The following is a 26,420-nucleotide window of genomic DNA, read 5'->3' on the forward strand; positions in this document are numbered from 1 at the left end:
AAAGCAAATTCTAAAATATAAATCAGAACAATATCTCCAAGCCATTCAACATCAATCCCTGGCCATGAAAGGCCTCCTTCTAAATGGACTTTGCAGACACCACAACCTTGAAAATGGCTTCTAGATATTGCCAAGACATAGCCATGTGAAGGTTTGTGCAGTTCCCTTTCTTTTTTGATGGAGTCTTTGTGGAAGGCTTCCCTAGTTAATTGCATCCTGATTTTGTGGAGTGCCCCTTGCTGGTGCCACTTGTAAAACAGAAGTTCCATTGTATATACTTAACTTTTCATGGGCCACATACACAAACAAGAGTTTCATCATAGTCATCCAGGTCCAAAGGGAGTGATAAAGCTGGAATGAACGACAGGATAGGTTCATAATACTAGTATAGCTATACTATATTAATATTGCCGAAATAACACCCCTGTCAAGGGCATGGTGATTAACAGCTATAATTTCTCAGCATTTGGGAGCACGGGAGCATAGAATGTCCTTAATACGATATGTTAAAACTGAACGTTTCTTTGTTAGAGTGTAGTCTCAGCGTCTGGAAGTGAACACAAAGCCTGGTTCCAAGTAGGGAGAAGTTAAGCAAAAAGAAAACAAAGCAAAAAAAAAATAAACTTTGACGGAGAAAGGTAGAAAGCATGCTAAAAGTTAGGCTTCTGAGTTTGCTTATTTCTTACATCCTTCATGGTGGCTGCATTTATACTATTGTGCTTTATATTTTGATGATCATCGAAAGGTGTGCTACTTCTGGCATACAGAGCCAGTGTGGTGTAGTGGTTAAGAGCGGTAGACTCGTAATCTGGCGAACCGGGTTCATGTCTCCACTCCTCCACATGCAGCTGCTGGGTGACCTTGGGGTAGTCACACTTCTCTGAAGTCTCTCAGCCCCACTCACGTCACAGAGTGTTTGTTGTGGGAGAGGAAGGGAAAGGAGAATGTTAGCTGCTTTGAGACTCCTTGGGGTATTGAAAAGCGGGATATCAAATCCAAACTCTTCTTCTTTTAGAGGAGTAAGAGCGGAAAAGGCTTCAAAAGACTTTTTTAGTACATATGAAAGATGCTTGCGTTCTTGGCTGTGAAAGGTGCATGCGTGATTTGTCCCAATGAATGATCTGAGGGTGCTTGAAGCTAAGCAGTCTTTTATATGATTTGTGTCTTTATGCAAACTATCCAGAGAACTTTGCTGGATGGACAGGTTACAAATGCAATGCATAAATAATGAACAAATATTCTGCATGGGAACCTGCTGGGAGCAACATGTAGAAAGCATGACACATGTACAATAAGTAAGTTTTATCCAAAAAAAATAAATAGTTGCATGTATGATTAAACCGATTTACTTGGACCGTAGGGACCGCATAACATTTATGAATAAAAGATCCTCCGGAACTGTAATATCATTTCCAAAGTAGCTGACATGTCACTTTCACTTCTCAGATTAAATTCCGAACAGAAACTGTATCAGTTTAGATTATAATATTTAGGCTTCACTTCAATCGAATCTCTTGTCACCACCATGCCAGTAAATCCATTATGCAGAAAATGGCTGTCTCCTCACCTTCAGCAACGCACAGCATTGTTTAAGCAATTCCAGCAGGACATGCAATGTTTCAGTGGGAAGCAACCTCCTGGAGAGCATTGCCAGATTTGGATTCCCATAACAGGTTTTTTCTCTCTATGTCCACAACTCAGTTAGCAAAGAAGAAGAAGAAGATGAGAGGTCAACATGAACCCTTTGGTGGAGAGCAACTTTGAAAGACGCTTAAAAGTTGTAAACGTTAGGGGTGGCAGAGAATTTCTATTCAGGCTAGGATTTTCTGTGAGCCCCACCTCATTGATCCAGTCAAACCAGTCCTCAAAACAAAACATAGATCTGTGGTTTAGTTCACAGCTCTACAAACCTTTCTGAGGGCTAGTTTGACCATCCAGGGCTTGCCCCCCCACCACTTTTTGGAGGCTTTAAACACTTATGCTGCTTGGAGAAGCTTCAAAGTGCAGCAGAAAGCCTGGGTCCAGACATTATGGAAAGGCGGACCATGGCTTAGCTCCTGGCAGTATGGCAGGAGCAGGAGCACAGGAGGAACAAAGTACCTACAGTTCTAGCAACGTGTAGCAGGATACTACTGCATGTTCACATTTAAACCATAGTTTAGTTTAACTATGGATTGCCGTAACATGCATACTAGTCCTATATATGTACTTTAAAGTATATCTCACTATATTAAATTCCACTTTTCCCTCTTCTGCTGTGCTTGGGCCACTTATCTGACCTGTTCTGCTAGGGGACCATTGAGGGGCACGAATCCACCTCTATAATTCAACACTTCAGTTACCTTCTCCACCTACCAAGTCCTTGGCATATGGCAAGCTATAAATCAATTTTTCAAAAGCTTGTTGAGCAGACTTTGACTTTTCCAGGCATGGGTTCTTTGGCTCCATGATTTATGAGACACAAATCAGTTCCTGAAATGTTCCATGCTTGGTGCTTAAATTTTCATGAAGTTAAGGGCTTGAGGGACATGCAGAGGCTATTTAAAAATGGAAACTTAGGCCTTAAAATGCCTTTATGTTAAAGCAGTGGGCATGAAATACATCCTTTTGGTATCCCAGTTTGGAACCCTTCATGTATCCAAATATACTGCTGGATTTCAGCAGTGATTCTCTGGAAGATGGTGGAAGCCAAATTTAAATTAGTGCAGCTCTTGGAAGGTAGAATGGGGAATAGATTTTTGGATTTGGGAGAACTATGCCAGGATGCAGAGGCCGCTTTGGGCACTGCCAACACATGCCTAATCTCGATTGTCAGCAGAAAAGCCCTTTGGGCTGGAAGCATTTCAGTTGTAGATGCTTAAGTAGCTTGGCTATGTAAAATAGTAGTGGGGATATGTTTATGTAAATCCAATAACTGAGGAGGGAAATTGTCATCATTCCCAAAGCAAAGGCTTATCTGTATCTTGGAAGGAATTCTCAGTATGGAAACTTTTCCTGATACAGTCAAGTACTTGCATCTCATTCTCTGATTGTTTGCAAAAACAACAACTCAATAATTGATTAAAAAGAAGAAGAAGATGCTGATCTGCTCTCAGACGTCAAGCTAATTTCTTCCAGAGATCATGAAAAACATTGCCTGAAAATCTAGAAAGACAATGAGAAGCATAATGCTACAAATGCTGAACTGAACAAATTTCAAATTTATACATGGCCATATCTACTTGCAGATATCCTGGCATGTGGTCATCCGTTACAAATGCTCAGCCTGGGCTTGATGAGGCAGGTGACCCTCACCTGTTCCAAGCCTCCTCCAGCTGAGGAATCACACACCTCCTCCCAGAGCTAGTTAGCCCCACCTGGCCATCTAGGGAGCTGAGCTGTGGGCCCTTGCCTGACTCAGCCTCCTAGAGTGCTCTTCCTGCTGCTTCCTACACCTCGGAGCCTGTCTTGTTCATGAATACAGGGGGCCCTTTGGTGATGGGTCCTGCTGCTCTGGTTCTTGTGCACTGACCCCCATCCTCTCGCCATCCTCTGTTGCCCCGTGAGTACTTCCTTCCCCATCGCCTGCTTGCCCTAATGTGTCCCAGACCCAGCTGTACCCCTCGCCGGGACCCTCTTCTTCCTTGCCCGTTGTCCTGCCAGTTCATGACAATTTAACCCTCCCCTCCACCTTTCCACATTCTGCTTTTCCAGTCTAAACAAGTTCCTATATCTCCCACTGTATGTTTTGTTATTAGTTCCTGACATTGCTTAGGTTTACTATTGGGAATGAGCTGTATTTCAGACCAGAAATCAAAGAGGTATTGAGTTCTTCATCACTCTCTATAGTGTGTATGCATTTGATTCAAAGCTCCCATTTTAGACTTGTTAGCCTGGAATCTAAATGGCTGGTTCATGAAACTTCTTAAAGTCTTGTCTATGCCTGCCTGGATTATATATATTTTTGAAGGAGGCTTTTTCTGAAGTCTTATCACCAAAGTAATTTTAGGCCTGAAAGCATTTTGCCGATTAACTACTCTAATGAATCAATTAATGCTTTGATAGCAGATTAGCAACATAGTTCCAATTAACATTCGGTGTGGTTGTATGGGTGTGCTCCTTCAGCTGCTAATGGGTGTTAAGACCGATTAATTTTAATTAACTGAATACAAAAGTCACTGGTTAGTATCCCATATATGTAAGAGAAAGATTGTGCTATCCTCTAAGACTGTTGAATGTAAGTTCTCCTACTTACAACTCTAGTCCTTTTTATTTGCTTGTTACAGTCACTTTGTGACATAGAACGCAGTTCTAAACACATTTACTTGTAACCATGTCCTGTTGAGATCAATGACATGCTGTGTCTTTACAACTTCATTGCTGTATAAAGTAGCAACAGTTCTGAGATTTATAAGTGCTCCTGGGTAAGGGACTACATTGATGACTTCCACATCCATTAGGGTTGCCATATTTCAAAAAGTGAAAATCCAGAGCTTTTTGGTTTTGCCCAAAGTTGTTGAGGTATTTGTTTTTTTGCAAAATCTCAACAAGAAAATTGAGTTTTTGGGATATTTTTTAAATGAAAATTGCCAAAATCTACACTACCGACATGGGCTGTCATATGTCTGGATTTTCCCAGACATTTCAGCGATTTCAGCCCGGAAGCTATATCCGGAAAATTCTGAATGTATGACAACTCTAACACCCATGGACTCAGAAAATTTAAGCAGACCTCAGAACAAAGCAAAAATATCTATTGCCTTGAAGAATCGCATCCTAAAGCCTTCTGACATATACCTGTTCTCATGTGTGGCTGAACCATGACTGTTCGCCAATAAACATTGAGCTGAATGTAGCACTTGGAAAGGGGAGCAGTAATGGACATAGACACAGAGATCCACATCTGGGGAGAAAAGCAATTATTCAGTTAATAACAACACCCAGTGAGTTTTATGGCACCTTAGAAACAAACAGATTTTTATTTTATTCTTTGACATAGGTTTTTGTGGCCCAGCAACTTCTTTGCCAGATGCATGGAATGTATCAGTGTTCAGATATATCTGTATTTATACACACAGAGAGAAAGATACATACAGAGGGGGGAAAGTAAAGAAATGGGGCCAAAAAGGCTATAAACTGCAAGATGCCTGTGATGTTTCTGTATCAAATGTATACGACACAAGCCCAGTGACCACTCATGGCAGTAGATATTGGAGATAACACAGCCTTCTAACTTTGTTGTGCTAACTGAAGGCAAAGCCTCCTTCTTTGTTTCTATTTGTTTGGTACTAAACTAACTTACTGATCAATTCTAGTTTGGCAATGGCGTGGTAGGGCCTCCTTTGAAGTAGTCGGTTGAATAATGTTGGCCTTCTCACTGGTTCCTGAATGTTGTCATTCTTGGCCTTTTCTCTTTTTTAGAAGGCTGACGCTATAATACATACACACAAAGTGTAATTTTTAATACCAATTGCCTCTAAAGCTACTATGCCTAGCCCAAGTAGACAATCGTATGTGCAATGTGAACCCATGGTTTGTTGTACTCTTGCCTAATAAGTCCCCACAGTTCTACTCATTTGCCTCCAGGGCTATTAGGGCTAGATTCGGGGGCAGACATGCAGAACCCCCAGTGGTGATAAGCCTCCCCCACCCCTTCTCAAAGACTCTGCCAACTAGTTTCTCTCTGGGTTCTTAATTTTTAAAAAGTTGCATGTGCACAGTGTGTGTGTGTGTGTGTGTGTGTGTGTTGGAACCGCTGGTCTCAACCACTAATGTGCATTGGATTTTTGTTTTATTTCTTTTGACATTGCACACTAGATATAATAACAGTTAGTATTAAGCAGCTTTTGGATAAGAACCCAGCATGCCCTCTGGCCAGTTGGCAAAAAATTCTTTAAAGGGAGGGGGGATTCAGTGCTGAATAGTAAATATATTCTCATCTTCGCAACTTGCTGAGTTGCAGCATATACTTACTGTTTGTAAATAGCCAAAGTTCATCCCAATAGATCCCCAATAGATGGCCACCCAGTCTATGCAAAGAGTGGCCAACCACCTGCTGAGGTAGTCCGTTCCACTGTTGAACAGCTCTTGCCATTAGAAAGCTGCTCCTAAGGTCAACCTAAAATCTCCTTCCCTGTAATTTCAATCTACTAGTTTTGGTCCTGCCATCTTCTCAGTCTTCTTTATGACAGCCCTTCAGATGTCTGAAGACCATCCTGCCCATGCCTCACCCTAACCTTCTGTTTTCCAGGCTAAACATTTCCAGCTCTTTTAATCATTCCTTGTTGCTCTTGGCATTTTCAATTGTGCGCTGAGTGAGAAGGGCAGTAGAGAACCAGTGGAATATGAAATCACAATGATGCATATTTCCTATTAATAAACCAAGATACGTTACATCCAAACCTGTGTCTTAGGCCTAGACTAGTTTTGAAGGGGTAAAGCTTTATTTGGGCTGTGTCATTCAGACTGTGAGGGTCCACGTGATTGAATGTTCTCTATTAAAAACAAACTCCTGCTCACAGAAAACGAGATTTCAAGGAGAAGGCAAGGCTGGAACGTTTCTTCCTTAGTTTTCTGCATGTGCAAGGGTTAATTTTCTATATTGAGGAGCATTTAGACATGTGAGAGCCCCTAACCTGCAGTCTGGAGTATCATAGTCCAAACAAATTGTAGGCTTAATACAGTGAGAACTATGACATAGTATAGGGAAAGGAACCTGTTGCCCTCCAGATACTTCCATCAGCCTCAGCCAGCCTAGACAGTGCCCTGAGATGATGGGAGTTTGTGATCCTCATCCCTGTATATCAACATACTGCCTTCATTAAAATCTCATACCCTGAGAACAAAGAAGTGAAATCCAAGTTTGTTTATTGAGCTTGTTTTTCCTAACTTAATGTTGCAATGATTTTCCTCTCCCGCCACTGTGTGCTTGTTTTTTCCAGGAGGACTTCAGTGCCCAAACAGCAGTTTGCTGCAGGAAACACGCAGCTGCAATGAACACCCATGCACAGTGTATCACTGGCAAACAGGACCTTGGGGCCAGTGTGTAGAGGATGTCTCTGTGTCGGCATTCAATTCTTCTGCAGGCTGGAATGGAGAGGCCACCTGTGCTGTTGGGATGCAAACAAGGAAAGTCATCTGTTTGAGGGTCAACGTGGGACAAGTTGGACCCAAAAAGTAAATATAATAGAAATTCTGGTACTCAAAACCTTGATTGGCCAAACCTCCTAATTATTTGCCCTTTTCACTTTTTTCTCTGTGTAGCTCTATTATAACATAGCCTACTGAAATGTGTTTTGTCTGAATTTATAATAAAAATGAATGGAGTTCCAGCTCATGCAATCGCAGCGTCTCTCAGAATTGTGCTTTGTTTCCAAATTTGCATAACAGATCATAATGTTTACATTTTGCTATTTGAATAATGCAAATAATAAGTTAATGACGGTATATAAGGCATACAATCTTGTGAAGCAAAAAGAAATATGTTGCTTCAACTCTTGAACCACCATGTTAATCTTACTTAATAAGTTTTTTAATAGGAGGAGATGTACGTGAAAGTGTAAATGAGAACCATGTTTTAAACTCTCCTTAATAGAAAGGATTATTGTGATATGACAAGATCAATATTATTGGCGTAACTTTCAAAGTAACAGACTTCAGCTTACATTACTTCAGTTCAATTTGACCTTGAATAAGGTGGAAAGCCATAAATAGAGGAGAGAATGGACAGATATAGTTATAGAGCTATAATCTCAGTAGTAGCTTGCTTTAAAGGCAAGATAGCAACTAAATGCAAATGTATAAACTAGGTGAAATCAGGCATGGACATTGAATGACCAAGCCTTTTTATTTATACGTTTAAGGGTGTTTTTACACTTGCTTTTAATGTTTTTGTTTTTGCTTTGATTTCACCTTTCTGGGGGGGGGAGTGGCTAATAAGTATATTAAATAAATAATATGGATCATTAAAGCATGGTCAGATGACCAGCTGTGGTAGGGATAAGATGATAGACCCACCATATGATGTCAATTGTGTTCAAAACTTTTGGTAATCAGTGACACATGGTGAAACTGCAGCTCACTTCCTGGATCGGCAGGGTGTCATGTATTTCCCAGGAGCTGATTAGATGTGGATTCCTCTTCCTATTCATGCACAAAAAAGAAGAGTTATGAGTTCAGATAAAAAAATTCTACCGTGGCACTGCTAGTCTCTCTCTCTCTCTCTCTCTCTCTCTCTCTCTCTCTCTCTCTCTGTGTGTGTGTGTGTTGTGTGTGTGTATACACATGCACATATATAATTTCATCCAAGCTCCTGGTCATCACAGAACAAGGAATCATCCACACTCAGTTATGTGATAGGTTTAGTGAAATGACAAATTATACAACTTTCGTATTGCTAAAAAAATACATAGGGAGCAGAATTCCTATGGTACCTCCCTGTGATAACTGAAAATCAGGTAGAATAGCTCTCTTGTCATCATTCAGCCCTTCTTGTGGTTTTCAATGGAGAGACTTCCTGTACTGTTGGGATGCAAAGAAAGTCATCTGTAAGGGAAGGTCAAAGTGGGGGAAATGAACAGTGTATATGGGCCATTCCCCCAATGCTGGTTCTCCTGAACTCCTTCTTGATTGGGTCCCCCCCCCCAGTTCACATATACCTCCTTGACAACATGTTCATGCCAGTGTAATAGTTTTTTAGTGCCTGCATTTAATGTGGCCTGCCACTTACTTTTCATTCTATCCTTTGTCATTGCCCATTTTAGGTGTCCTGAAAGCCTTCGCCCTGAGACCGTTAGACCTTGCTTGCTACCCTGTAGGAAAGACTGCATTGTGACACCATACAGTGATTGGACACCGTGCCCTTCATCATGTCAAGAAGGTAATTGTAAAAACCAAAAAGAGGGTGGGAAGCGGGCGGGCGTCCGGGGAAGAAGGGCTTTGGCAAACCCAATGGCCCTTGAATCCAGTGTGTTTTGACTATACACAATTTTGGCTTTAGGCACAATCCGCAGAAAGTAACCCTTGTTTAAAAACTTGGACGAATATTCAAGTGTTTACTGGTGAATGGCTTTTGTCTCTGCACTATACTGTAACTAAGTTTCTACCTTGGAAGATTTCAGTGAGGCACAAAACAATTTCAATCCCCTCTGGATTGTGTCCACTCAGTCATCAATGTTTATTTAAAAGAAGCTCGATTCACCATGGTTACTGTGTGGTGCTCATCAAATTTGGATTTAAAATATTTAAATACAGATTTGGGCCCAAGGCAAATTGAGACCTGCACCTTGTGGTGGGGCCTCTACCAAGACTACCTTTCTCCTATTTGCTGTATTGGACTCTTTACAGTTGTTCCTTTATCACATGATACGGGAGGAATAGCCCTCTTGCCCAGTGCTGTTTTTCTAGAAAAAGAAAAATCACCATGAACCCTTGTTCTCTCATAATGGCAATGGCGCCCACCTAATAGATGCTAGAACTGAGTTCCAGCAAGTTCCAGCTGGAAAAACCCCCTACTCTTGCCAACTGTGAGGAAAGAAGTAGTGTTGATAGCACACATAGCAGGAGAACCGTAATAACTGTGGGCAGAAGGAGAGAGAGCAGCTTGTAGAGCAATACTGTGCCCCAAAATATCATTGGCGGGTGTGGGACACCCCTGTCCCTTAATTCGACATTCATGCCTTCAAAACTTCCCAGACAATGAAATCTTCAGAGAACTCTCTGCACAGATAGAGTCCATAAATGAGCAGGAGATCACACGTATTTAAGGATCGCCTGGCCCAAGCTGTTGTATGTTACTCTGTGCAATGGTTGCTATGCTTACTTAGGTTTCCTTTTTTATTCAATAATATCTTATTCATTCAATTGCTCTCTTGTCCTTTACCTTATATGCTCTCAGAGTGGGTTACTTTGTACAATCACATCTGAGCAATACAGCAAGTGCACGCTTCTAGTTTTAGAGCTAGCTACCTAATCTCAGAACCCCACAAAATCCTGGGAAAGGAGGTGCATCCTCAAACCATACTACAAGATGTACAGGGTTGAAGCAAGGTGCAAGTGAGGTGCCACTACAGGAAAGGCCCTGTCTCATGTCAACTTCACTTTATGCAGGCACCAAAAGAAGGGGCTCCCCTGTAGATCTCAGTACATGAGCAGACTGGTACAGAGAGGAATGCTGCTTCATATATTTGGGTGTTTAGAGCTTTATAACTTAGCATTAATGCTTTGAATTGGATTTAGTAGAATATAAGCAACCTGTTCAGGTCCTAAAGAGCCAGTGCAACAGTGTAAAAAAGCTAAGCTAGTCAATATACTTGCTGCTATATTCTGCAATAGCCAGTGCTAACTTATAAAGCTTCTGAACTACCTTCATAGGTAGTCCCATGTACAGCACATTACAGCAATTTAGCCAGAAGGTACCAGAACATGGATTAGTGAGCAAGGTTATCATAGTCTATGAATGGCTGTAGTTGGCAAAGCAGTCTAGCTAGTCATAGGTGCTTCACATCACTAATGACACTTGGAGCTCCAGTAAAAAAAAGGTGGATTACCCTCCAGACGATGTACCTCCTCCTTCCGCCAAATGCAGCCCCATATAAAGCACACAATTTGCCCAATTCCTGGATCCACAGCCAATTCCTAGATTCCTGGATTTTGCTGGGATTCGGCCTGAGTTTATTGGTCCACATCACAGCAGTCCAGCACTTGCACAGCCTGTTTTGATGACACAGAAATAGAATTGAGTGCCACCTGCATATTGATAATATTGTACCCCAAATCCCCCAATGACCTCTCCCAGAAGCTCAATATAAACGTTGAAGAGCATCTTCGTTTGTAGCCCGCCCAGCCTGAGGGCTTGAAGTACAAAACAGCACTTAGTAACAACATGGAAAAATTAATGTAAAACATACGTATCGCTCACCTTCTGGCATAAGCCTGGCCATCAAAACCATCCTGTTTTTTGATGTGCACAGGTGTGGTGCAAAGCCATCATTGCAACAAATGTTTTCACAATTTGTTTTCTTACTGCCCTTCTCTGCCTTTCTTTAATTCTCTGTGTTCTGGGCAATATCTTTGTTGGTCCCTTTTGACTTTTTTTATCTTTTGATTAGAAATCCAACAGACAGGGGCCTCTTACATTAGTAGATACAAATAGTTTAAAACGATGGGTCTGTATATTTTTCCTATGAGCTCATCATGCATTTGTGACTTGTCTTCGTATTAGTTGAGCTACCAGGAGGGCCAACTTTAAATGAATGCAGAATTTGTGATATAGCAGTATTTGACAGATTGCACTTTAGGGACGTGGTCCAGAGGTGCAGGTGGCTTCTGCCCTTCTTATAAGTAAAATAAATAAATAAATAAAATAAAAAACTGCTTGAGCAAAGCTTTCCTTACTTTTATGCTTTCCTTTTTCTTATTTCCTTGGAAGATGGGAATAAGAAAAGAGATTGGTGCTGGTGGTTTTTTTTTTTTTTAAGGTTTTGGTTTGAACCAAACAACTACACGCAAATTATAAGTATCTTATTTTAGCACATGCTGCCAGATGTTTAATGCTTACTGCATTCTGTAGCAATTCCACATCCTGCATTGTAATTATAGTTACAGAACATCCCCCCCCCCTCCACTGATTTAGCGTTGCCCAGATATTTCTGCCTTATCCCTTTTTCTCTTTTTGAGCTTAGCGGGGAAGCATTCATCTTAATATGCACGATCATAGCTGCAAGTCAATAATTTAATACCTCGTTCATGTGTGTTAATCCTCCTGTGGCGTAGGGTGCGCTCACTCATTGCCACCTCCTTTCAAAAGGCATGGGATTGTTGCCCTGAAAAGATACTCTTTATAGTTCACAGTTAATGCTCTGTGTTGGAGTTGGGGGGGGGGCGGAGACAAATACAAAGTCACTTTTACTGTTGTTCTAGTTGCTGATTAGAGTATTCCCCAACTAATAAAGGATTAGACAGATTAAACTTGTAACCTTTTGAGGGAATAAAGAGCATGTGGAGCCTGGGAGGTTTAATATGATGGGAGGGAGAGAAACTGAGCACACCCCTTTAAACAGGACAAATACAGTATAATATACAGTGTGGCACATCTGTTGTTCTTCTCTAGTAGCAGTGTGGCTCTTTCTTTCTTTCTTTCTTTCTTTCTTTCTTTCTTTCTTTCTTTCTTTCTTTCAAAAAACCCTACAAACTAAAATGTGCAAACTGCAGGGGGAAATAGCATGCCAGTAAACGTAATGAATCAGTCCAATTTGTTCAAGATTTCAATTGCATAGCAGCGGAGAGGAAAAATAAATCCACCTAACATGCGACAATTGCAGCCTTAATTTGAATCAGTAAGTTTTCAGTGCTTTTCTAACACTGCTGTAATGAATTTTGCTGTTCTAAATGTAACGTATTTATTTATTTTAAGAGTTTTCTTACCTGCCCTTCATTGCAAGGTCCCAGGGTCGTTTACAACCATATAATCATACAATATTAAAATCCAATAAACCAATTCCTACTCTGCTCTTAGCAGATAATAGATACAGTAATTGTACCTAATTCATATGCCAGTTCCGAATTTGGGTTTTTCGATTCCTTACTTATATGGTTTGTCAAGGCCAGAATTGTATTGATTCAGTAATTAGTTTTTTTAAATTAGGTTTTCAATTATGTAATAAAAAAGAATATTATATACACAACAGACAAATGAAATAATACAACTATAACACACACACACACACACACACACACACACACAAACACACACCAAAACCAAATGAACTGGGTGTGAGATCAAGAGCTTAATGAGATACAATCAAGTAGAAGAAAAGGGGAAATCCATCTACATTGAGATGATGAAGAAAAGTCTTACGGCATCCATATATTTTTGGCTCTTATATAGGACTGTACTATTGATTCAGTAGTTGGCTGATACTTCAGTTTGTGTTGCTTTTATATTACAAACCCTTAGAAAAAGCTTGCATGTCTGAATTTTTTGAAAGATGCATATAAAATTTTGGAGCTCTGAGGAAAATACATTGATGCCACCACTATATTGGGATTGCCAGAATTGGCCAAAACTTTCATGCACCGGTATGTACAAATACGTTTCAAGATGCTATATTCCTCTTCATGTACACGGCAGAAAGTTTGAAGGTTTTAACTTCCTAGGTGCTAATCTATTCTATACAGTGTATTTATGATGCTATTTACTGTGATGTCAACATGCTTGTTCAACTTGTGTGTGCGGTGTGAGGAGAGTAAGGTGCACTGTATGTTCATTTGCAGGGGATATGAAAGTGACAAAGCAATCTCGGCATCGAGTGATCTTGCAACTCCCTGCGAATGGTGGCCGAGACTGCCCAGATACTTTGTATGAAGAAAAAGATTGTGAAGCTCCTCCTGTCTGCTTGTTTTTCAGGTGATGCTCTTAACGGACGAGTCCCTTAACTTTTATCAGCGTAGAGTTTCTGTCAAAAAATAACTTGTTTTTGTGAAATTTGTATGTATTAGGGAATTAGTCTTCTTCTATGAGGAATCTACCTCAGATGTTTTGTACTCCAGATCTTCCTACTTCTAGTTTTTGTATATTACGTTACAACAAGTGGTATTTGCAACAACAACAAAAGCAGTATAGAGCGTTATATATATTCCATTCTGTTTCATCTCCCACCATGTTTTCTATTTCCCCCAAATTGTCAGTCAGCATTCCATGGTCACTGAGCAATCTCGATCTTTCTTAAGCTGCTTTTGGAGTTTCCCACTTTCACAATGCATTTTCTAAAGGTATTTTTGTATTTCTGCAAACCTGTTGATAGCTCCCTCAGGTGTGCAGATCATGTTGCTAATGGCTGCATAAATCCTGGCACTTGGAGAATAGAAATGGTTATTGGCATATTTGGTGATGACTGTTCACGTTATTACAGCCTCATAATTCTGGGGGCTGTGAGGGAAGATGAAAAATTGCGTTAACTTTGGAAAACAAAGCAACTGGCTTGGTAAAACACCTTTGGTTAGTCATTGTGGAGAATATGCATCAAGATTCTGTCTGTGTGTCAGGCCTGTTCATATATGATTGAAAATCATGTAGCTGGCACTAAATATTTCACAGTTTAATGTAATTGCACAACTGTCCATCTTTACATATGAATTTCAATTCCAGAAACTGTCAGATAATGGGGTTGATCTTCAGTAGGTGACTTTGTGGTTGATCATTTTTTTTACCAGTCATTTCTTCTGCCTTTAATAGCAGTATGATTGCAGAGATCAGGAGATGACGTTTTCTGCTTGAGGATTTCATTCAGTCTGCATTTTTAAGCTAACCATTCTGATTTGCTTGCCAGACTAATATGCAGATCAAAATGCGCAAAAAGCAAAGGTAGTCATGTCACCTCATAAGAAAAACAACAACACCACCAAAAGCCATATTAGGGCAATACTTCTAGTAGGCCCACCAGAATTAAGCTGATCTGTCCATCCCTAAAAACAGTGCTTTTTTCTGGGGGGGTACGCCTAAAAATTTAGGGGGTACCCCTAAACATTTTGTGAATCTTTGTACTTTTGTCCATTTACTTTATTTTTCCCAATTTGGACTATTAAATGGTGATTTTCTTGAGTCAAAATGAGAGTACCCCTAAACATTTTTAAGAAAAAAAGCACTGCCTAAAGATACCAAATATACTGAAAGGGAAATTGTTATCTAACTGTGGATCAAAACACCCATACAGAAGGTATCAGGAGGAAATCCTAAGTTTGCAAAAGTACAAATAAACTTCTTTTGGGGGGGGACCCTAAGGCAGGTGCCCGTTCACCTAGTCTAAGGTTACTCCAAATGCCCAGTGGGCATGGAATACTGACTGAGTGCTGGGTCGATAGAATGGAGTACTGGAAGAGGGCGTGACTGGCTGACTGGAACCCTTGTTAAGAACACACAACACTGCAATGTTTTGTTACACATCCCTGTTTGTCACTTGTTAATGTCTTCCTATCACGATGTTACTAAAAGCTCTTGGTTGGCAATATTAGGTGGGGTAACCACAGTTCGCCATTCTCAGCCTCTCCTCCCCATTTATAATACAGTGGTACCTCGGGTTACAGATGCTTCAGGTTACAGACTTCGCTTACCAAGAAATAGTAGCTCGGGTTAAGAACTTTGCTTCAGGATGAGAACAGAAATTGCGTGGCAGTGGTGCAGCGGCAGAAGGAGGCCCCATTAGCTAAAGTGGTACCTTAGGTTAAGAACAGTTTCAGATTAAGAATGGACCTCCAGAACAAATTAAGTTCTTAACCCGAGGTACCACTGTACAGGTGGAACAAAATTGGCCTATTTTTACAGAGGCATTGTAAAGATTTACCATGTGTGTTGCGTAAGTAATATTTAGCAAGCATAATTAGCATTATCAGTGCTATTTGGGTTCTTTGGGAGAACGTGTGGAACCATAACAACCCTACGCCATCTAGGTCTCTTGTGGGCAGAGTCTCTGACAGGTGGAGGTGGCTGTTGCTATTTTGGTAGCAAAACATTAGCAGAAAGCAGCCAAGCCACAAAGGAGCTTTCTGAGCTCTGGCATTAATTCCTTCTCCCCATAATGGGATATTGCCTAAGTTTCAAAGGCAATTTGTTATCTTAATTTAGCAATACAAAAATGGCTTGTTCAGACAGTAATATGCTCCGACTGCTTTCAAAGGCCACGATTACCTCATTTGCAAAGCGTTGGAGAATTCATCCCATTGTGTCTGATAATATCACTCATAGAATAAGGATGATAGGTCAGACATCTCTTTAATGTGGTGTAAATATTGTGATGGCCAATCTTGGAGCCAGAGGAACGTTTTCACTTGGGGGGCTGGAAATAAAATCCATGGCCAAATCAGGTGATGGTGTTATTAGTGATTTCCACTGTAATTGAAATAGTAGTGGCTATTTTCTGTGGCTTTCCCACAGAGAGAAGGTTAAGAGAATAGCCGTAGTGATTGCTGTTGTTGTTGTTCAGTCGTTCAGTCGTGTCCGACTCTTTGTGACCCCATGGACCAGAGCACGCCAGGCACGCCTATCTTTCACTGCCCCCCGCAGTTTGGCCAAACTCATGCTAGTTGCTTCATCCTCTGTCGTCCCCTTCTCCTTGTGCCCTCCATCTTTCCCAGCATCAGGGTAAGCTACTTCTAGCTTGGCCATCAGTGCTTGTTACTGAAGCAACCAAATTGTATCAGCCATGGCCATAATTATTTCACTCCAAACAACTCAAGTCTATTAGAATGAAAGATGGAACAAGATGGCGAGTATCCAGTATGGAAAATAATACAAAGGGCTTTTCACGGTGCAACGTCTATATACAGAGATCTTCTCTGTATAGATACTGCACTGTGAAAAGCCCTATGTATTATCTCCTAAATTTGATGTGCTAATATGTTTGAAATGGTGGGCACTCTGGATAAATTCGTACATGTTTTAAATATGGGGACTTAGAATAATGACCTGTCTTTTTTGTTGTTGTTAAAGCTGTTGAGCAGCACCAAGCATATAGTTATGAGTAGCCCTTTCATGTGAAATGTATATTTATGAGTCAGGTACCCATAGGTATTTGAATAAATATACAGAAGGCAATAAATTATTGAATAGAACAGGTGCCTACATAATTCTGTAAGCCTTCATTTTTGGTTATTTAACTGTGGCTTTCCTTCCATTTTGTTACTCAGATTGACATTGAATTCATATTGTACTGGACCTGCATTTTCCAAGTCAATATGTGGAAGATCTTTTAGAAAAGCAATACCCTATAATTAAAACGACCTCCATAGAGAAGCACAGTAGAAAGGCTTTTTCACTAAAGCAAATTTTGTTGTTGTTCAGTCGTTCAGTCGTGTCCGACTCTTTGTGGCCCCATGGACCAGAGCACGCCAGGCACGTCTATCCTTCACTGCCTCCCGCAGTTTGGCCAAACTCATGTTAGTAGCTTCGAGAACACTGTCCAACCATCTCATCCTCTGTCGTCCCCTTCTCCTTGTGCCCTCCATCTTTCCCAACATCAGGGTCTTTTCTAGGGAGTCTTCTCTTCTCATGAGGTGGCCAAAGTACTGGAGCCTCAACTTCAGGATCTGTCCTTCTAGTGAGCACTCAGGGCTGATTTCTTTGAGAATGGATAGGTTTGATCTTCTTGCAGTCCATGGGACTCTCAAGAGTCTCCTCCAGCACCATAATTCAAAAGCATCAATTCTTCAGCGATCAGCCTTCTTTATGGTCCAGCTCTCACTTCCGTACATTACTACTGGGAAAACCATAGCTTTAACTATACGGACCTTTGTCGGCAAGGTGATGTCTTTGCTTTTTAAGATGCTGTCTAGGTTTGTCATTGCTTTTCTCCCAAGCAGCAGGCGTCTTCTAATTTCGTGACTGCTGTCACCATCTGCAGTGATCATGGAACCCAAGAAAGTGAAATCTCTCACTGCAAATTTAGAGCATCAAAAATAGCCTAGATGCACATTTTTATCTGATGCAGTTCTGCATAACTCAATTGCAAGAGAAATTCCAAAGTGGGTTACACGGCACTCGTCCTGCCGACAGAATTACTAAAGGTTTCCGTGAATTTGTGGCTTAAATGGTACTGATAATGCATGATCAGTGATGAAAATGTTGCTCGTTTCTTCCAAAATCTAAGGGAAGTGACAAACCCCGGCTTAACGTTTCAGACTGCAAGTGGGAAGTCATATTCCTACTTCCTTATAAAAATTAATCTTTCGGATTAAAAATAAGGCCCCTGAACAAAATGGTATGTCACATAGAAGGCTGCGATTGTCTCCAACCACAGTCTGAAGAGGTACAACCCAGATGTAAGTTTGATTCGTAAACTTTAGTACCTCACTGAGAACTAGGGTCCCAGGTTTGATTTTCTTGTTGTATTTCTACGTGCATCCATGATATGGGAACGTAGGAAGTTGGTCTTATACTGATTCAGTTAGGACTGGCTCTCAGCTTTAACTGGAGATGCCAGGGATTGAACCAAGCACCTTATGTATGAAAGACAAATGCTCTACTACTGAGCTGTGCCCATTTCCTAAACATAACATATGCCCACAGGTAGATGCAGCAGGGAGCCAAAATTGATCAGTACAGGTGAAACTCGAAAAATTAGAATATCGTGGAAAAGCCCATTTATGTAAGTAATTGTTTTCATTAGCTACAGGAGTTTAATATATGAGATAGACTCATGACATGCAAAGTGAGATACGTCAAGCCTTTATTTGTTATAATTGTGATGATTATGGCGTACAACTGATGAAAACCCCAAAGTTGAAATTGTTAATTTGGGGGTTCTCATCAGCTGTACGCCATAATCATCACAATTATAACAAATAAAGGCTTGACATATCTCGCTTTGCATGTCATGAGTCTATCTCATATATTAGTTTCACCTTTTAAGTTGAATTACTGAAAGAAATTAACCTTTCCACGATATTCTAATTTTTCGAGTTTCATCTGTATATGCTTTGCTAAGCATATACAAGAGAGTAGAAAATTTGGTCTACAACCAAGCAGTTTATATGGTAGGCTGAACTACAAATCCCATAATCCCTAGCCATTGGCCATGCTTGATGGGTGTTGTGATTCAGTGACATCTGGGGGAGGGTATGGAAGGTTGCTCACACCATTTTTTTCAGGGATTATTATTTTTTAAAATATATGGAAGATTATTTAGCCACATGTGAGGCTAGGAATGCTTTTTAACCTTGTTTGCATCACTTTAATACTTGTCTAGTCTAGGACATAAAGCAGAATTATAAACATTGGCAATGCAAATATTGTTGTAGGTGTCACCTGCAAGAAAATTGTCTTTGAAGTATATTTCTTCAGATATGAGGACAAGCGGCAGCTAAAATAAGTAGATTACCCTCAACTTTTAGTTAAGGGAACAGCAATTTTTGAATGAAGAAAATTGATGGGACAGAAGGTGGCAAGGAGGAGAACAGATTGGTCTTAATATTGTGCTATTTGCACATTTGCTCATCTAAAGCTCTGACAAATGGCTTGGATTCACACGGTATTTTTCTGCTATAGATGGAAGACACATAAATGGCGCAGGTGTCAACTCGCACCATGGAATGTTCGTCAAGCCAGCCCCGGTGCCCAGGAGACATGTGGGCCTGGTCTACAAGCAAGAGGTTAGAAAATTGTCCCTGTAATTTATGCTATCAATCATTAACACAGTTATTATCACAATAGATTATCATTGTGCTCTGTCACAACCTCATGTAGATTCCTGAAACCCCTGTGCACTGTAAAATCAACAGCAGTAACAAATCAGGCATTGTTATTATTATTATTATTATTATAGGCATTAGCATGAAGTTGTTGAAAACCAGGGAGGTACCCCAGGGTGTCTTGTCTTCACAGAACTGTTAACCTGGAGTTATTAACACGATATTGTGTGAAAATTATTGGAGTTACTCAAATAATTAACACCTGAAATCACTGACCTGAGATAAAGTTTTTAGAACATTTGATACTGTTGTGTCCTCTGCCTGGGCTCCTTTAGGAGGAAAAGCAGTATGCAAATTCAAATAAAATTCATCATCCTCATACCGGTAATTTCATTGCAAGTTAAGTATTGTCTATTGTGTAAATGTGACATGCACAGAGTCTTATCCTGCAGTTCTTTTCATCCTTGCTCGGTTTTTACAAATGTGTATATATATTTGACCAATTTGCTCTGGGTTTTGCAAAGAAAGAAAAGTAAACAATGCAATGTTGTAAATTGTATGAATGCAGACCTGTGCTGCTGCCAATGGCAAGCGGTCAACCTTGGCATTGGCCCCACTTTGCTGGGTTAGCACCATAGCTGCAATAGTGCTGATGGTGACATAGGAAGAGCATACCTCAGCCGTGCATATTTGGCTATGGCGCTATTTATCATGGACAAACTGGAAATGAAATAAAGTTGCACAAGAGCAGAAATGGGTAAAGTACATATGAAAGAGGCTGCACTTGTCAGCTCACAGACATTATTAGAACAAACCCATGCCTTGCTTTTATAATTAAAGCCTAATATATTACCGTTTTTCAGCTTTTTAAACACACTGAGCTTGTGTGGCTGCAAAAGTGCCAACATGAATCAGAAATTTAGCAGAAGGAGTCCTCCTCCAAGACAGCTTTGATTCTAGCTGTCCTGTGTAATTGAGCTTTTATTGCAAATCATGTCTGTGTAAAAAGAACATGTCACAACTTTAGTCTAGGGCCAATTTTCTTTGGGTCTTTGTCAGCAAGAGCATGTCTTTATTTTATTTTTTTAATCAACTGTTTCCTTCCCCCTTCTCCTATTTATATAGCTGAACATAAGAACAGCAAAACAAAACAAATTTTACCCCATGCCAAAGATTGTTATTTAAAGACAATCACCATATTGTGGGAAAGCACTGTGCATCTGCAACCAGGCGAGGGAAATAGCTAAAAAGAAAGAAGAAAAAAGCCTCGATAATGGAGGCCAAGAGCACTGTTAAGAAACGCAGCATGAAAATTTGGACTAAAAATGAAATTGCGTGAGCGAGAGCTCTTACCCAGATTCTGACCTTTTTCAAAAGGCTTAGCTAACTTTTAAATCTTATGTCTCTAAAGCCACACATGTTCTCAAGAAGAAGAAATAAATAGACTGATGTTTGGTTTTCTTGTAAGAGACAGTCGGAAAAATCACAGTGGAAACAAAGTACAATGCTGTGTAGAGCATGCTTAGTTCTCCCTTGACACAGCGACTCTACAACATTTCATGCCTGACCTACAAAAGCCTTGCTATTTTGGTCAAGAACCTCTCTAGGGTGGAGGAATGACAATTGTGCCAGAGCCTCTCTTCTGTTTCATTTCTTACGTAATGACCCAACACAGAGGCTGGAGCACAAAAGGTCATTTCACTTGAATTAAAATATTTTTTACTCTCTTGGAGCAGTGAGAAGCTAGTGCATATCTGCGTCACTCTCATCCTGAACATTTAGAATTTCAACATATATTTCTGAAAACCTATGCAGATGTCTCTGCGCCGTATTTCCTGTTTGCTCTTGGGAGAGTATTACATACGGAAACGAGAAGCTATTATTTGGTTGGGGAAACTGTCAGTTCGAAGGAAGTGTGAAACCTGAGGGGCAAAGCTACATGTTCTGTCTCAGCCCTGTTTTTTTAAAGCCAGGCCCCTGCTTTTGCAATGAAAATTGAGCAGCCCAGGGGACCATGATTTGCAATGTCAACTTTTGTGGAGGAATATAGTTTGTGTGATGGCTTTCCTTCACAACTCCACCATACCAGCTCCCTTTCCTTGCCGCCAAATCCAGGCTAGATCTGTGTTTACAACAGAAACATGGGTCCAGAATAAAGCTTGGAGCAGGCATAGGCAAACTTGGCCCTCCAGATGTTTTGGGACTACAAATCCCATCATCCCTAGCTAACAGGACCAGTGGTCAGGGATAATGGAAGTTGTAGTCTCAAAACATCTGGAGGACTGAGTTTGCCTATGCCTGGCTTGGAGACAATGCAGTTGGTGGAGTAGTGTTGGGGAATGGTTGGTGAGGAAAGGGTGAAGTCCCCATCTCTCTCTTGTACCCAGAGTTGAAAGTTTGGGAGTGCATGAGTTGTGAAGGCCCATTCTTGGTCTCTCCCCTGTGGCATTTCTAGTTTGCTGGTGATAAAGATGAATAAATTGTGTTTGTACCATTCTGATAATGTCTCTTGGCTGCTTGGAAGGAGGACAGAGAAGGATGTGTCAGCGTGTGTAGAACCTACTTATTGTACAAAGGTAAACTTTGCATAGAACTTGGTCCACTTTTCTCTCTGACTCCTCCCATCATTGGCATGTTTTTGCAAGAGCAGATGTGTGCAGCGAAAGGAACAATGGACTCATAAAGTATTGCCTTTGAACATAAGAGAGATTGATAGAGGTGATGAATGAAATTATTTATATATGGCTAAAATCAGACACAAAGAGTTGAAGCCATAGAATACAGTGGTGCCTCGCAAGACGAAATTAATTCGTTCCGCAAGACTTTTCGTCTTGCAGAAATTTCGTCTTGCGAGGCACCGTTTCCCATAGCAACACATTAAAATTTAATTAATGCGTTCCTATGGGGAAAAAAGTCTGGGGGCGCCGGTCGGAAGGGGCGCTGGCTGATCGTGCCCTCCATCTTGAGTGGAGTGCGCATGTATGGACATGCGCAGTCCACCCAAGATGGCGGGCGTGATCGGCCGGCGCCCCTTCCGACCGGCACCGGAGCCGCTCCGCCCTGCGTTTTAAGGCTGCAGCGAACAGCAGCACTGCTGTTTGCCCGCTGCAGCTTTAAAACGCGGTGCGGCGCGGTCCGGTGCCGGCTTACAGTGGTACTGCACAAGACGAATTTGTCTGGCGAAGCACGGCCATAGACGAATGCGTCTCGCGAGTCATCTAAAAACTCGCAAAACCCTTTCGTTTTGCGAGTTTTTCGTTGTGCGAGGCATTCGTCTTGCGGGGTACCACTGTAACCTGATTTTATGGTAAGATAGAAATATCCTTATTTGAGACACAGTATGATTTGGCAGTGTTTGACCTGGGCACTTAAAGTATTTTATTTTTTTTAAGTACCAAAATGGCACTCATTTGCATATACAAAGCAGACTTTGTATTTAATTATCCTCACAATAATAATTTATCAGCTTATGGCCCCTTGTGGTGTAGTTCAAGCTATGCTATCAGCCCTAATTATATCAAGGTCTTTTGTCTACAAAATTTGAAGCACAGTTTATTTCATACCACTCTTCTGGGAGACCCTAAATGTTCAATAGGGAAACGTATGTTAAGTGAACCCATGTTAAATTAAATTTTGCTGGCAACTGCATCCTTGTGCTTTATGGAAACATTTTACAATTATTTGTGTTTAATTCAGAATAATCACATTTGGTGTTCTCACCGCTAATGTCTGTAATCAATTTGATGGGAGTGGGTGTGATTAATTATTAGTCTGCCACAGCATGATAAGAGACTGATTTCTGGTCCCAGGTGCCATTTTCACCATGTAAATAAAGCATGTGGACTTGGCTGAAGGAGCATGCAACTTAAATTGTATTAGGATGTGTGGTGAATATAGAATTTCAGCGGAGAATGTGGTCTGCTGCGAAACCACACCACCTCTTCTCTTCTAATAATTTGTGCTCTGTAGCCCATTAAAATGTATCTATCCTTTCCAAACCCTTTTCTTTTCACTAAGGTGATTTCTTAAGGGAAGGAGGCAGACATGTTTCTGTGATCGTTTTATGCAGGATTCCCATGGGACGATATTCTTGGCACATTTTCTGACACAAGGTATAGCATGCTGGCTGGTTGTATGGTGGCCTTGTTCAGAAGGTGCATTTCATGCACTTCTCTGCTTCTGCCTGCCAAACAATCAGATGGCAGTGAAACTTCTTGTGTGAGAACGCGGGTCAGTAGCAGAGCAGATGGTCCGCATGCAGATAGTTCCAGGTTCAATCTCTGGCATCTCCAGTTAAAAGAATCAGGTGACGACAGGATGATGAGAAACAGAGGTGGATTTAGGGGAGCACAAACTGGGTGCCAAGAGGGGCACTGCAGCTATGACAAACTACAGAAAGTAAGGGCAGAGGGTGCTGAGTTTTGGCATTGCACAGGGCGCCGCTGAGATTTGAAAGCACAAAGTCTGCCACTGTGGGAAAGAGCTCTACCTGAGACTCTGGGTAGCTGCTGCCTGTCAGTGTAGAAAATGGGCCAGATGGAACAATTGTCTGGTGTCTTGTAAGTCATGTTGCTATAGATGACATATGAAAAAGATTCAAGATTTTCAAAGCTGGTTCCCTGTTCTCTCTGTGTTACATACACATTTGACTGCTCTGAAATCACAAAGATGGAAAGTTTCCTCCTCCCACCTTCACATTTTCCTACATGCATCTTAAAAACATGAACAGCTAAAGAGAACCTAAGAACCAGCTCTCAGTTAATCCAGGGTGATCTGGTGATATTACTACTACTACTACTACTACTCCCTGAAATGAAATGTGGTGCTAGGCAGGCAGGAACAGGAGAATAGACTTTTCAGCAGTGGCACCACAGTTTTGCAACTCCCTCCTCGATAAACATCATCAGTCTCTCTTAGTCTCTATTTTTCACCAACATATAAAGACTTTTGCGCGGCCAGGCAAAGTCCCCCGTACCCCGGGGCAGCCCCTGAGGGAAATAACGACTCATGACAATGTTCTATGGGATTAAATTGGCCACAACTTTATTAATATTCAGATGTAGGAAGACCTTGGCTCAGGCATTGGGTGTTTATCCTTCCCAGCCCCCCAGCCGGGGTTCTGGGTAACTTCAGGGTTATCCAGCATGAGTGGGGAGTGGGCTAGTCTGGAGAACATATGTTCAAGCAGATAGCCCGCCCCCCTATGTTCGCTGCCGCTGGAAGGGGAGGGCAGTGACGACCCTGGGCGTTTGGTCAATGCCTCCCCCTGAGACCCCTTTAACGGGAACCCTGTTATCGCCGCCGCAATGGGGGCAGGGGTCACCGCCCCACGCCCCCCCCATCCTGTAAATGACTAAAGGATTCCGCCCAAGGCCTGCAACCGCCAAAGTTGTGACAAATTGCTACGGGAAAGGCGAAACCTGCCAATGCAGGGAAATTCCTTTCCAGCCCTTTAACAGCGACCTTGTCATAGCAGCGCCTGCGTGCATGTGGAAAAAAAGGTGGTTAAACCTGCAAAGTAAGTGTCAATTGAGGGAGTGGAGGGTGGGGAAGCTCTGAATCCAACAGCCGCTTCCCAGGTATGACTCAAATTCTATTGTGTGTACTGTATAATCCCTCCTTCTACCTGGCCAATCCCCCTGGCAACACCTCCCCAGCCGGGATTGGGCAGCTGCTAGAGTAGGTGGAGTCCACAGGTATCCCAACCTGGGAAGGCGAAGCCAGACCAACTGCCTGGAGCTGCCACTGTGATCCAATGTGTCTACTCGCAACATGCGCACCCCATTTGATTTGGGGAACGCTCATTCTTTTAGCCTGACTTTTAAGATGCAGTGTGCAGTTTGACTGAGATTAGTTCTGCTGTTTATTCTGCTGTCTTACTGCTTGTATTTGTTATGTTTTTTATGCTTAAAAAAGTATTTCAATCAACTATGGAATTGTGTATGTCTGATTTTATTGCAGTGTTTCCCAAACTCGGGTCTCCAGCTGTTTTTGGACTACAATTCCCACCATCCCTGACCTCTGGTCTTGCCAGTTAGGGATGATGGGAGTTGTAGTCCAAAAACGGTTGGAGATCCAAGTTTGGAAAATACTGTTTTGTTTTGTTTTGTTTTTTGTTGTTGTTGTAAGCAACTTGATTTATTTTTAATTTAAAAATCAGGGTATTCATTGAGGTGTGCACTGGATTTTAATGAATCCTAAACAGCAAGACAAGGCAAAGGTGCCTTGGAGGGATTTGGGGCTTCAACAAGGTGAAGGATTTATACAAGGCAGTTAGGGGCCAAAGCAGAACTCCTGTAGTGCTTTGTTACACTTCAGAAATGCAGACATTTAAAAAAAAAAAAAAGCTGTAGACACATGTCCATGAAAAGCAAAACTGTGTCTTTAAACTTTGCCAGAGTGTGGGGGTATGAGGAAGAAGGAACAGCTTTGCAGAAACTAAAGAGAGCCAGTGTGGTGTAGTGCTTAAGAGTGGTAGACTCGTAATCTGGGGAACCGGGTTCGTGTCTCCGCTCCTCCACATGCAGCTGCTGGATGACCTTGGGCTAGTCACACTTCTCTGAAGTCTCTCAGCCCCACTCACCTCACAGAGTGTTTGTTGTGGGGGAGGAAGGGAAAGGAGAATGTTAGCTGCTTTGAGACTACTTTGGGTAGTGATAAAGCGGGATATCAAATCCAAACTCTTCTTCTTAAGTCCAATCTATAGTTTAAGAAGGATGCCAGAATCAGGAGAGGGAACTCCTTTGTGACTGTAGCTTTTAATGGAAGGGAATAGTTTTTCCAGCAGTCTCCAATCCCAGCGTGTTGGGGAAAAGAACAGCTTTGTAGGACTGAGATGTCTGTCTAAACTTAAGAAAAATGTCAAGATAGGGAGAGGAGAGAGAAGACTCTGTTGTGACTGACAATTCAAGCTTGCAAATGGTCACACAGGAAAAGTGAATCCCTATATATAAACTTTAAACATGTCTAAGCTCAATTTCCCCTGGATGTATTTAACTGCAATTTGGCATGCATCTTACCCAGGGGTACTTGTCTCATATCTGCAAGTTTCAGACCAATTACCCACATAACGCTAAGGGAAATAAAGTAGTTCCTTTTTTCTTTTCTTTTTTACACAACTCAAAACAGTAACAGCTGAGTTTGCAGAGGAAGAGCACTGCAGCTGCCTTATGATATTTGGCTGAACTCAGAAGAACCTTGCCAGTAAAGTTCATTCAGTTATGCAATCAATCAATCAATCAATCAATCAATCAATAAGAAAT

General features: G+C 41.4%; 1 protein-coding gene across 5 annotated transcripts in view; it reads left to right on the forward strand.

Moving 5' to 3' along the window:
• The window catches only part of THSD7A (thrombospondin type 1 domain containing 7A), a 226,894-nt gene that overhangs the window by 138,486 nt on the left and 61,988 nt on the right, over window positions 1-26,420 (forward strand). For all 5 annotated transcript variants that reach the window (XM_033166291.1, XM_033166292.1, XM_033166288.1 and 2 more), the window contains 4 exons: window positions 6,921-7,155; window positions 8,742-8,857; window positions 13,252-13,384; window positions 19,016-19,119. In XM_033166291.1, coding sequence (XP_033022182.1) covers window positions 6,921-7,155; window positions 8,742-8,857; window positions 13,252-13,384; window positions 19,016-19,119 — 588 coding nt within the window. The remainder of the gene's footprint in view (window positions 1-6,920; window positions 7,156-8,741; window positions 8,858-13,251; window positions 13,385-19,015; window positions 19,120-26,420) is intronic.

Source organism: Lacerta agilis, chromosome 12 (assembly GCF_009819535.1).
Source record: "Lacerta agilis isolate rLacAgi1 chromosome 12, rLacAgi1.pri, whole genome shotgun sequence".
In the NCBI taxonomy this organism is placed as follows: Eukaryota; Metazoa; Chordata; class Lepidosauria; order Squamata; family Lacertidae; genus Lacerta; species Lacerta agilis.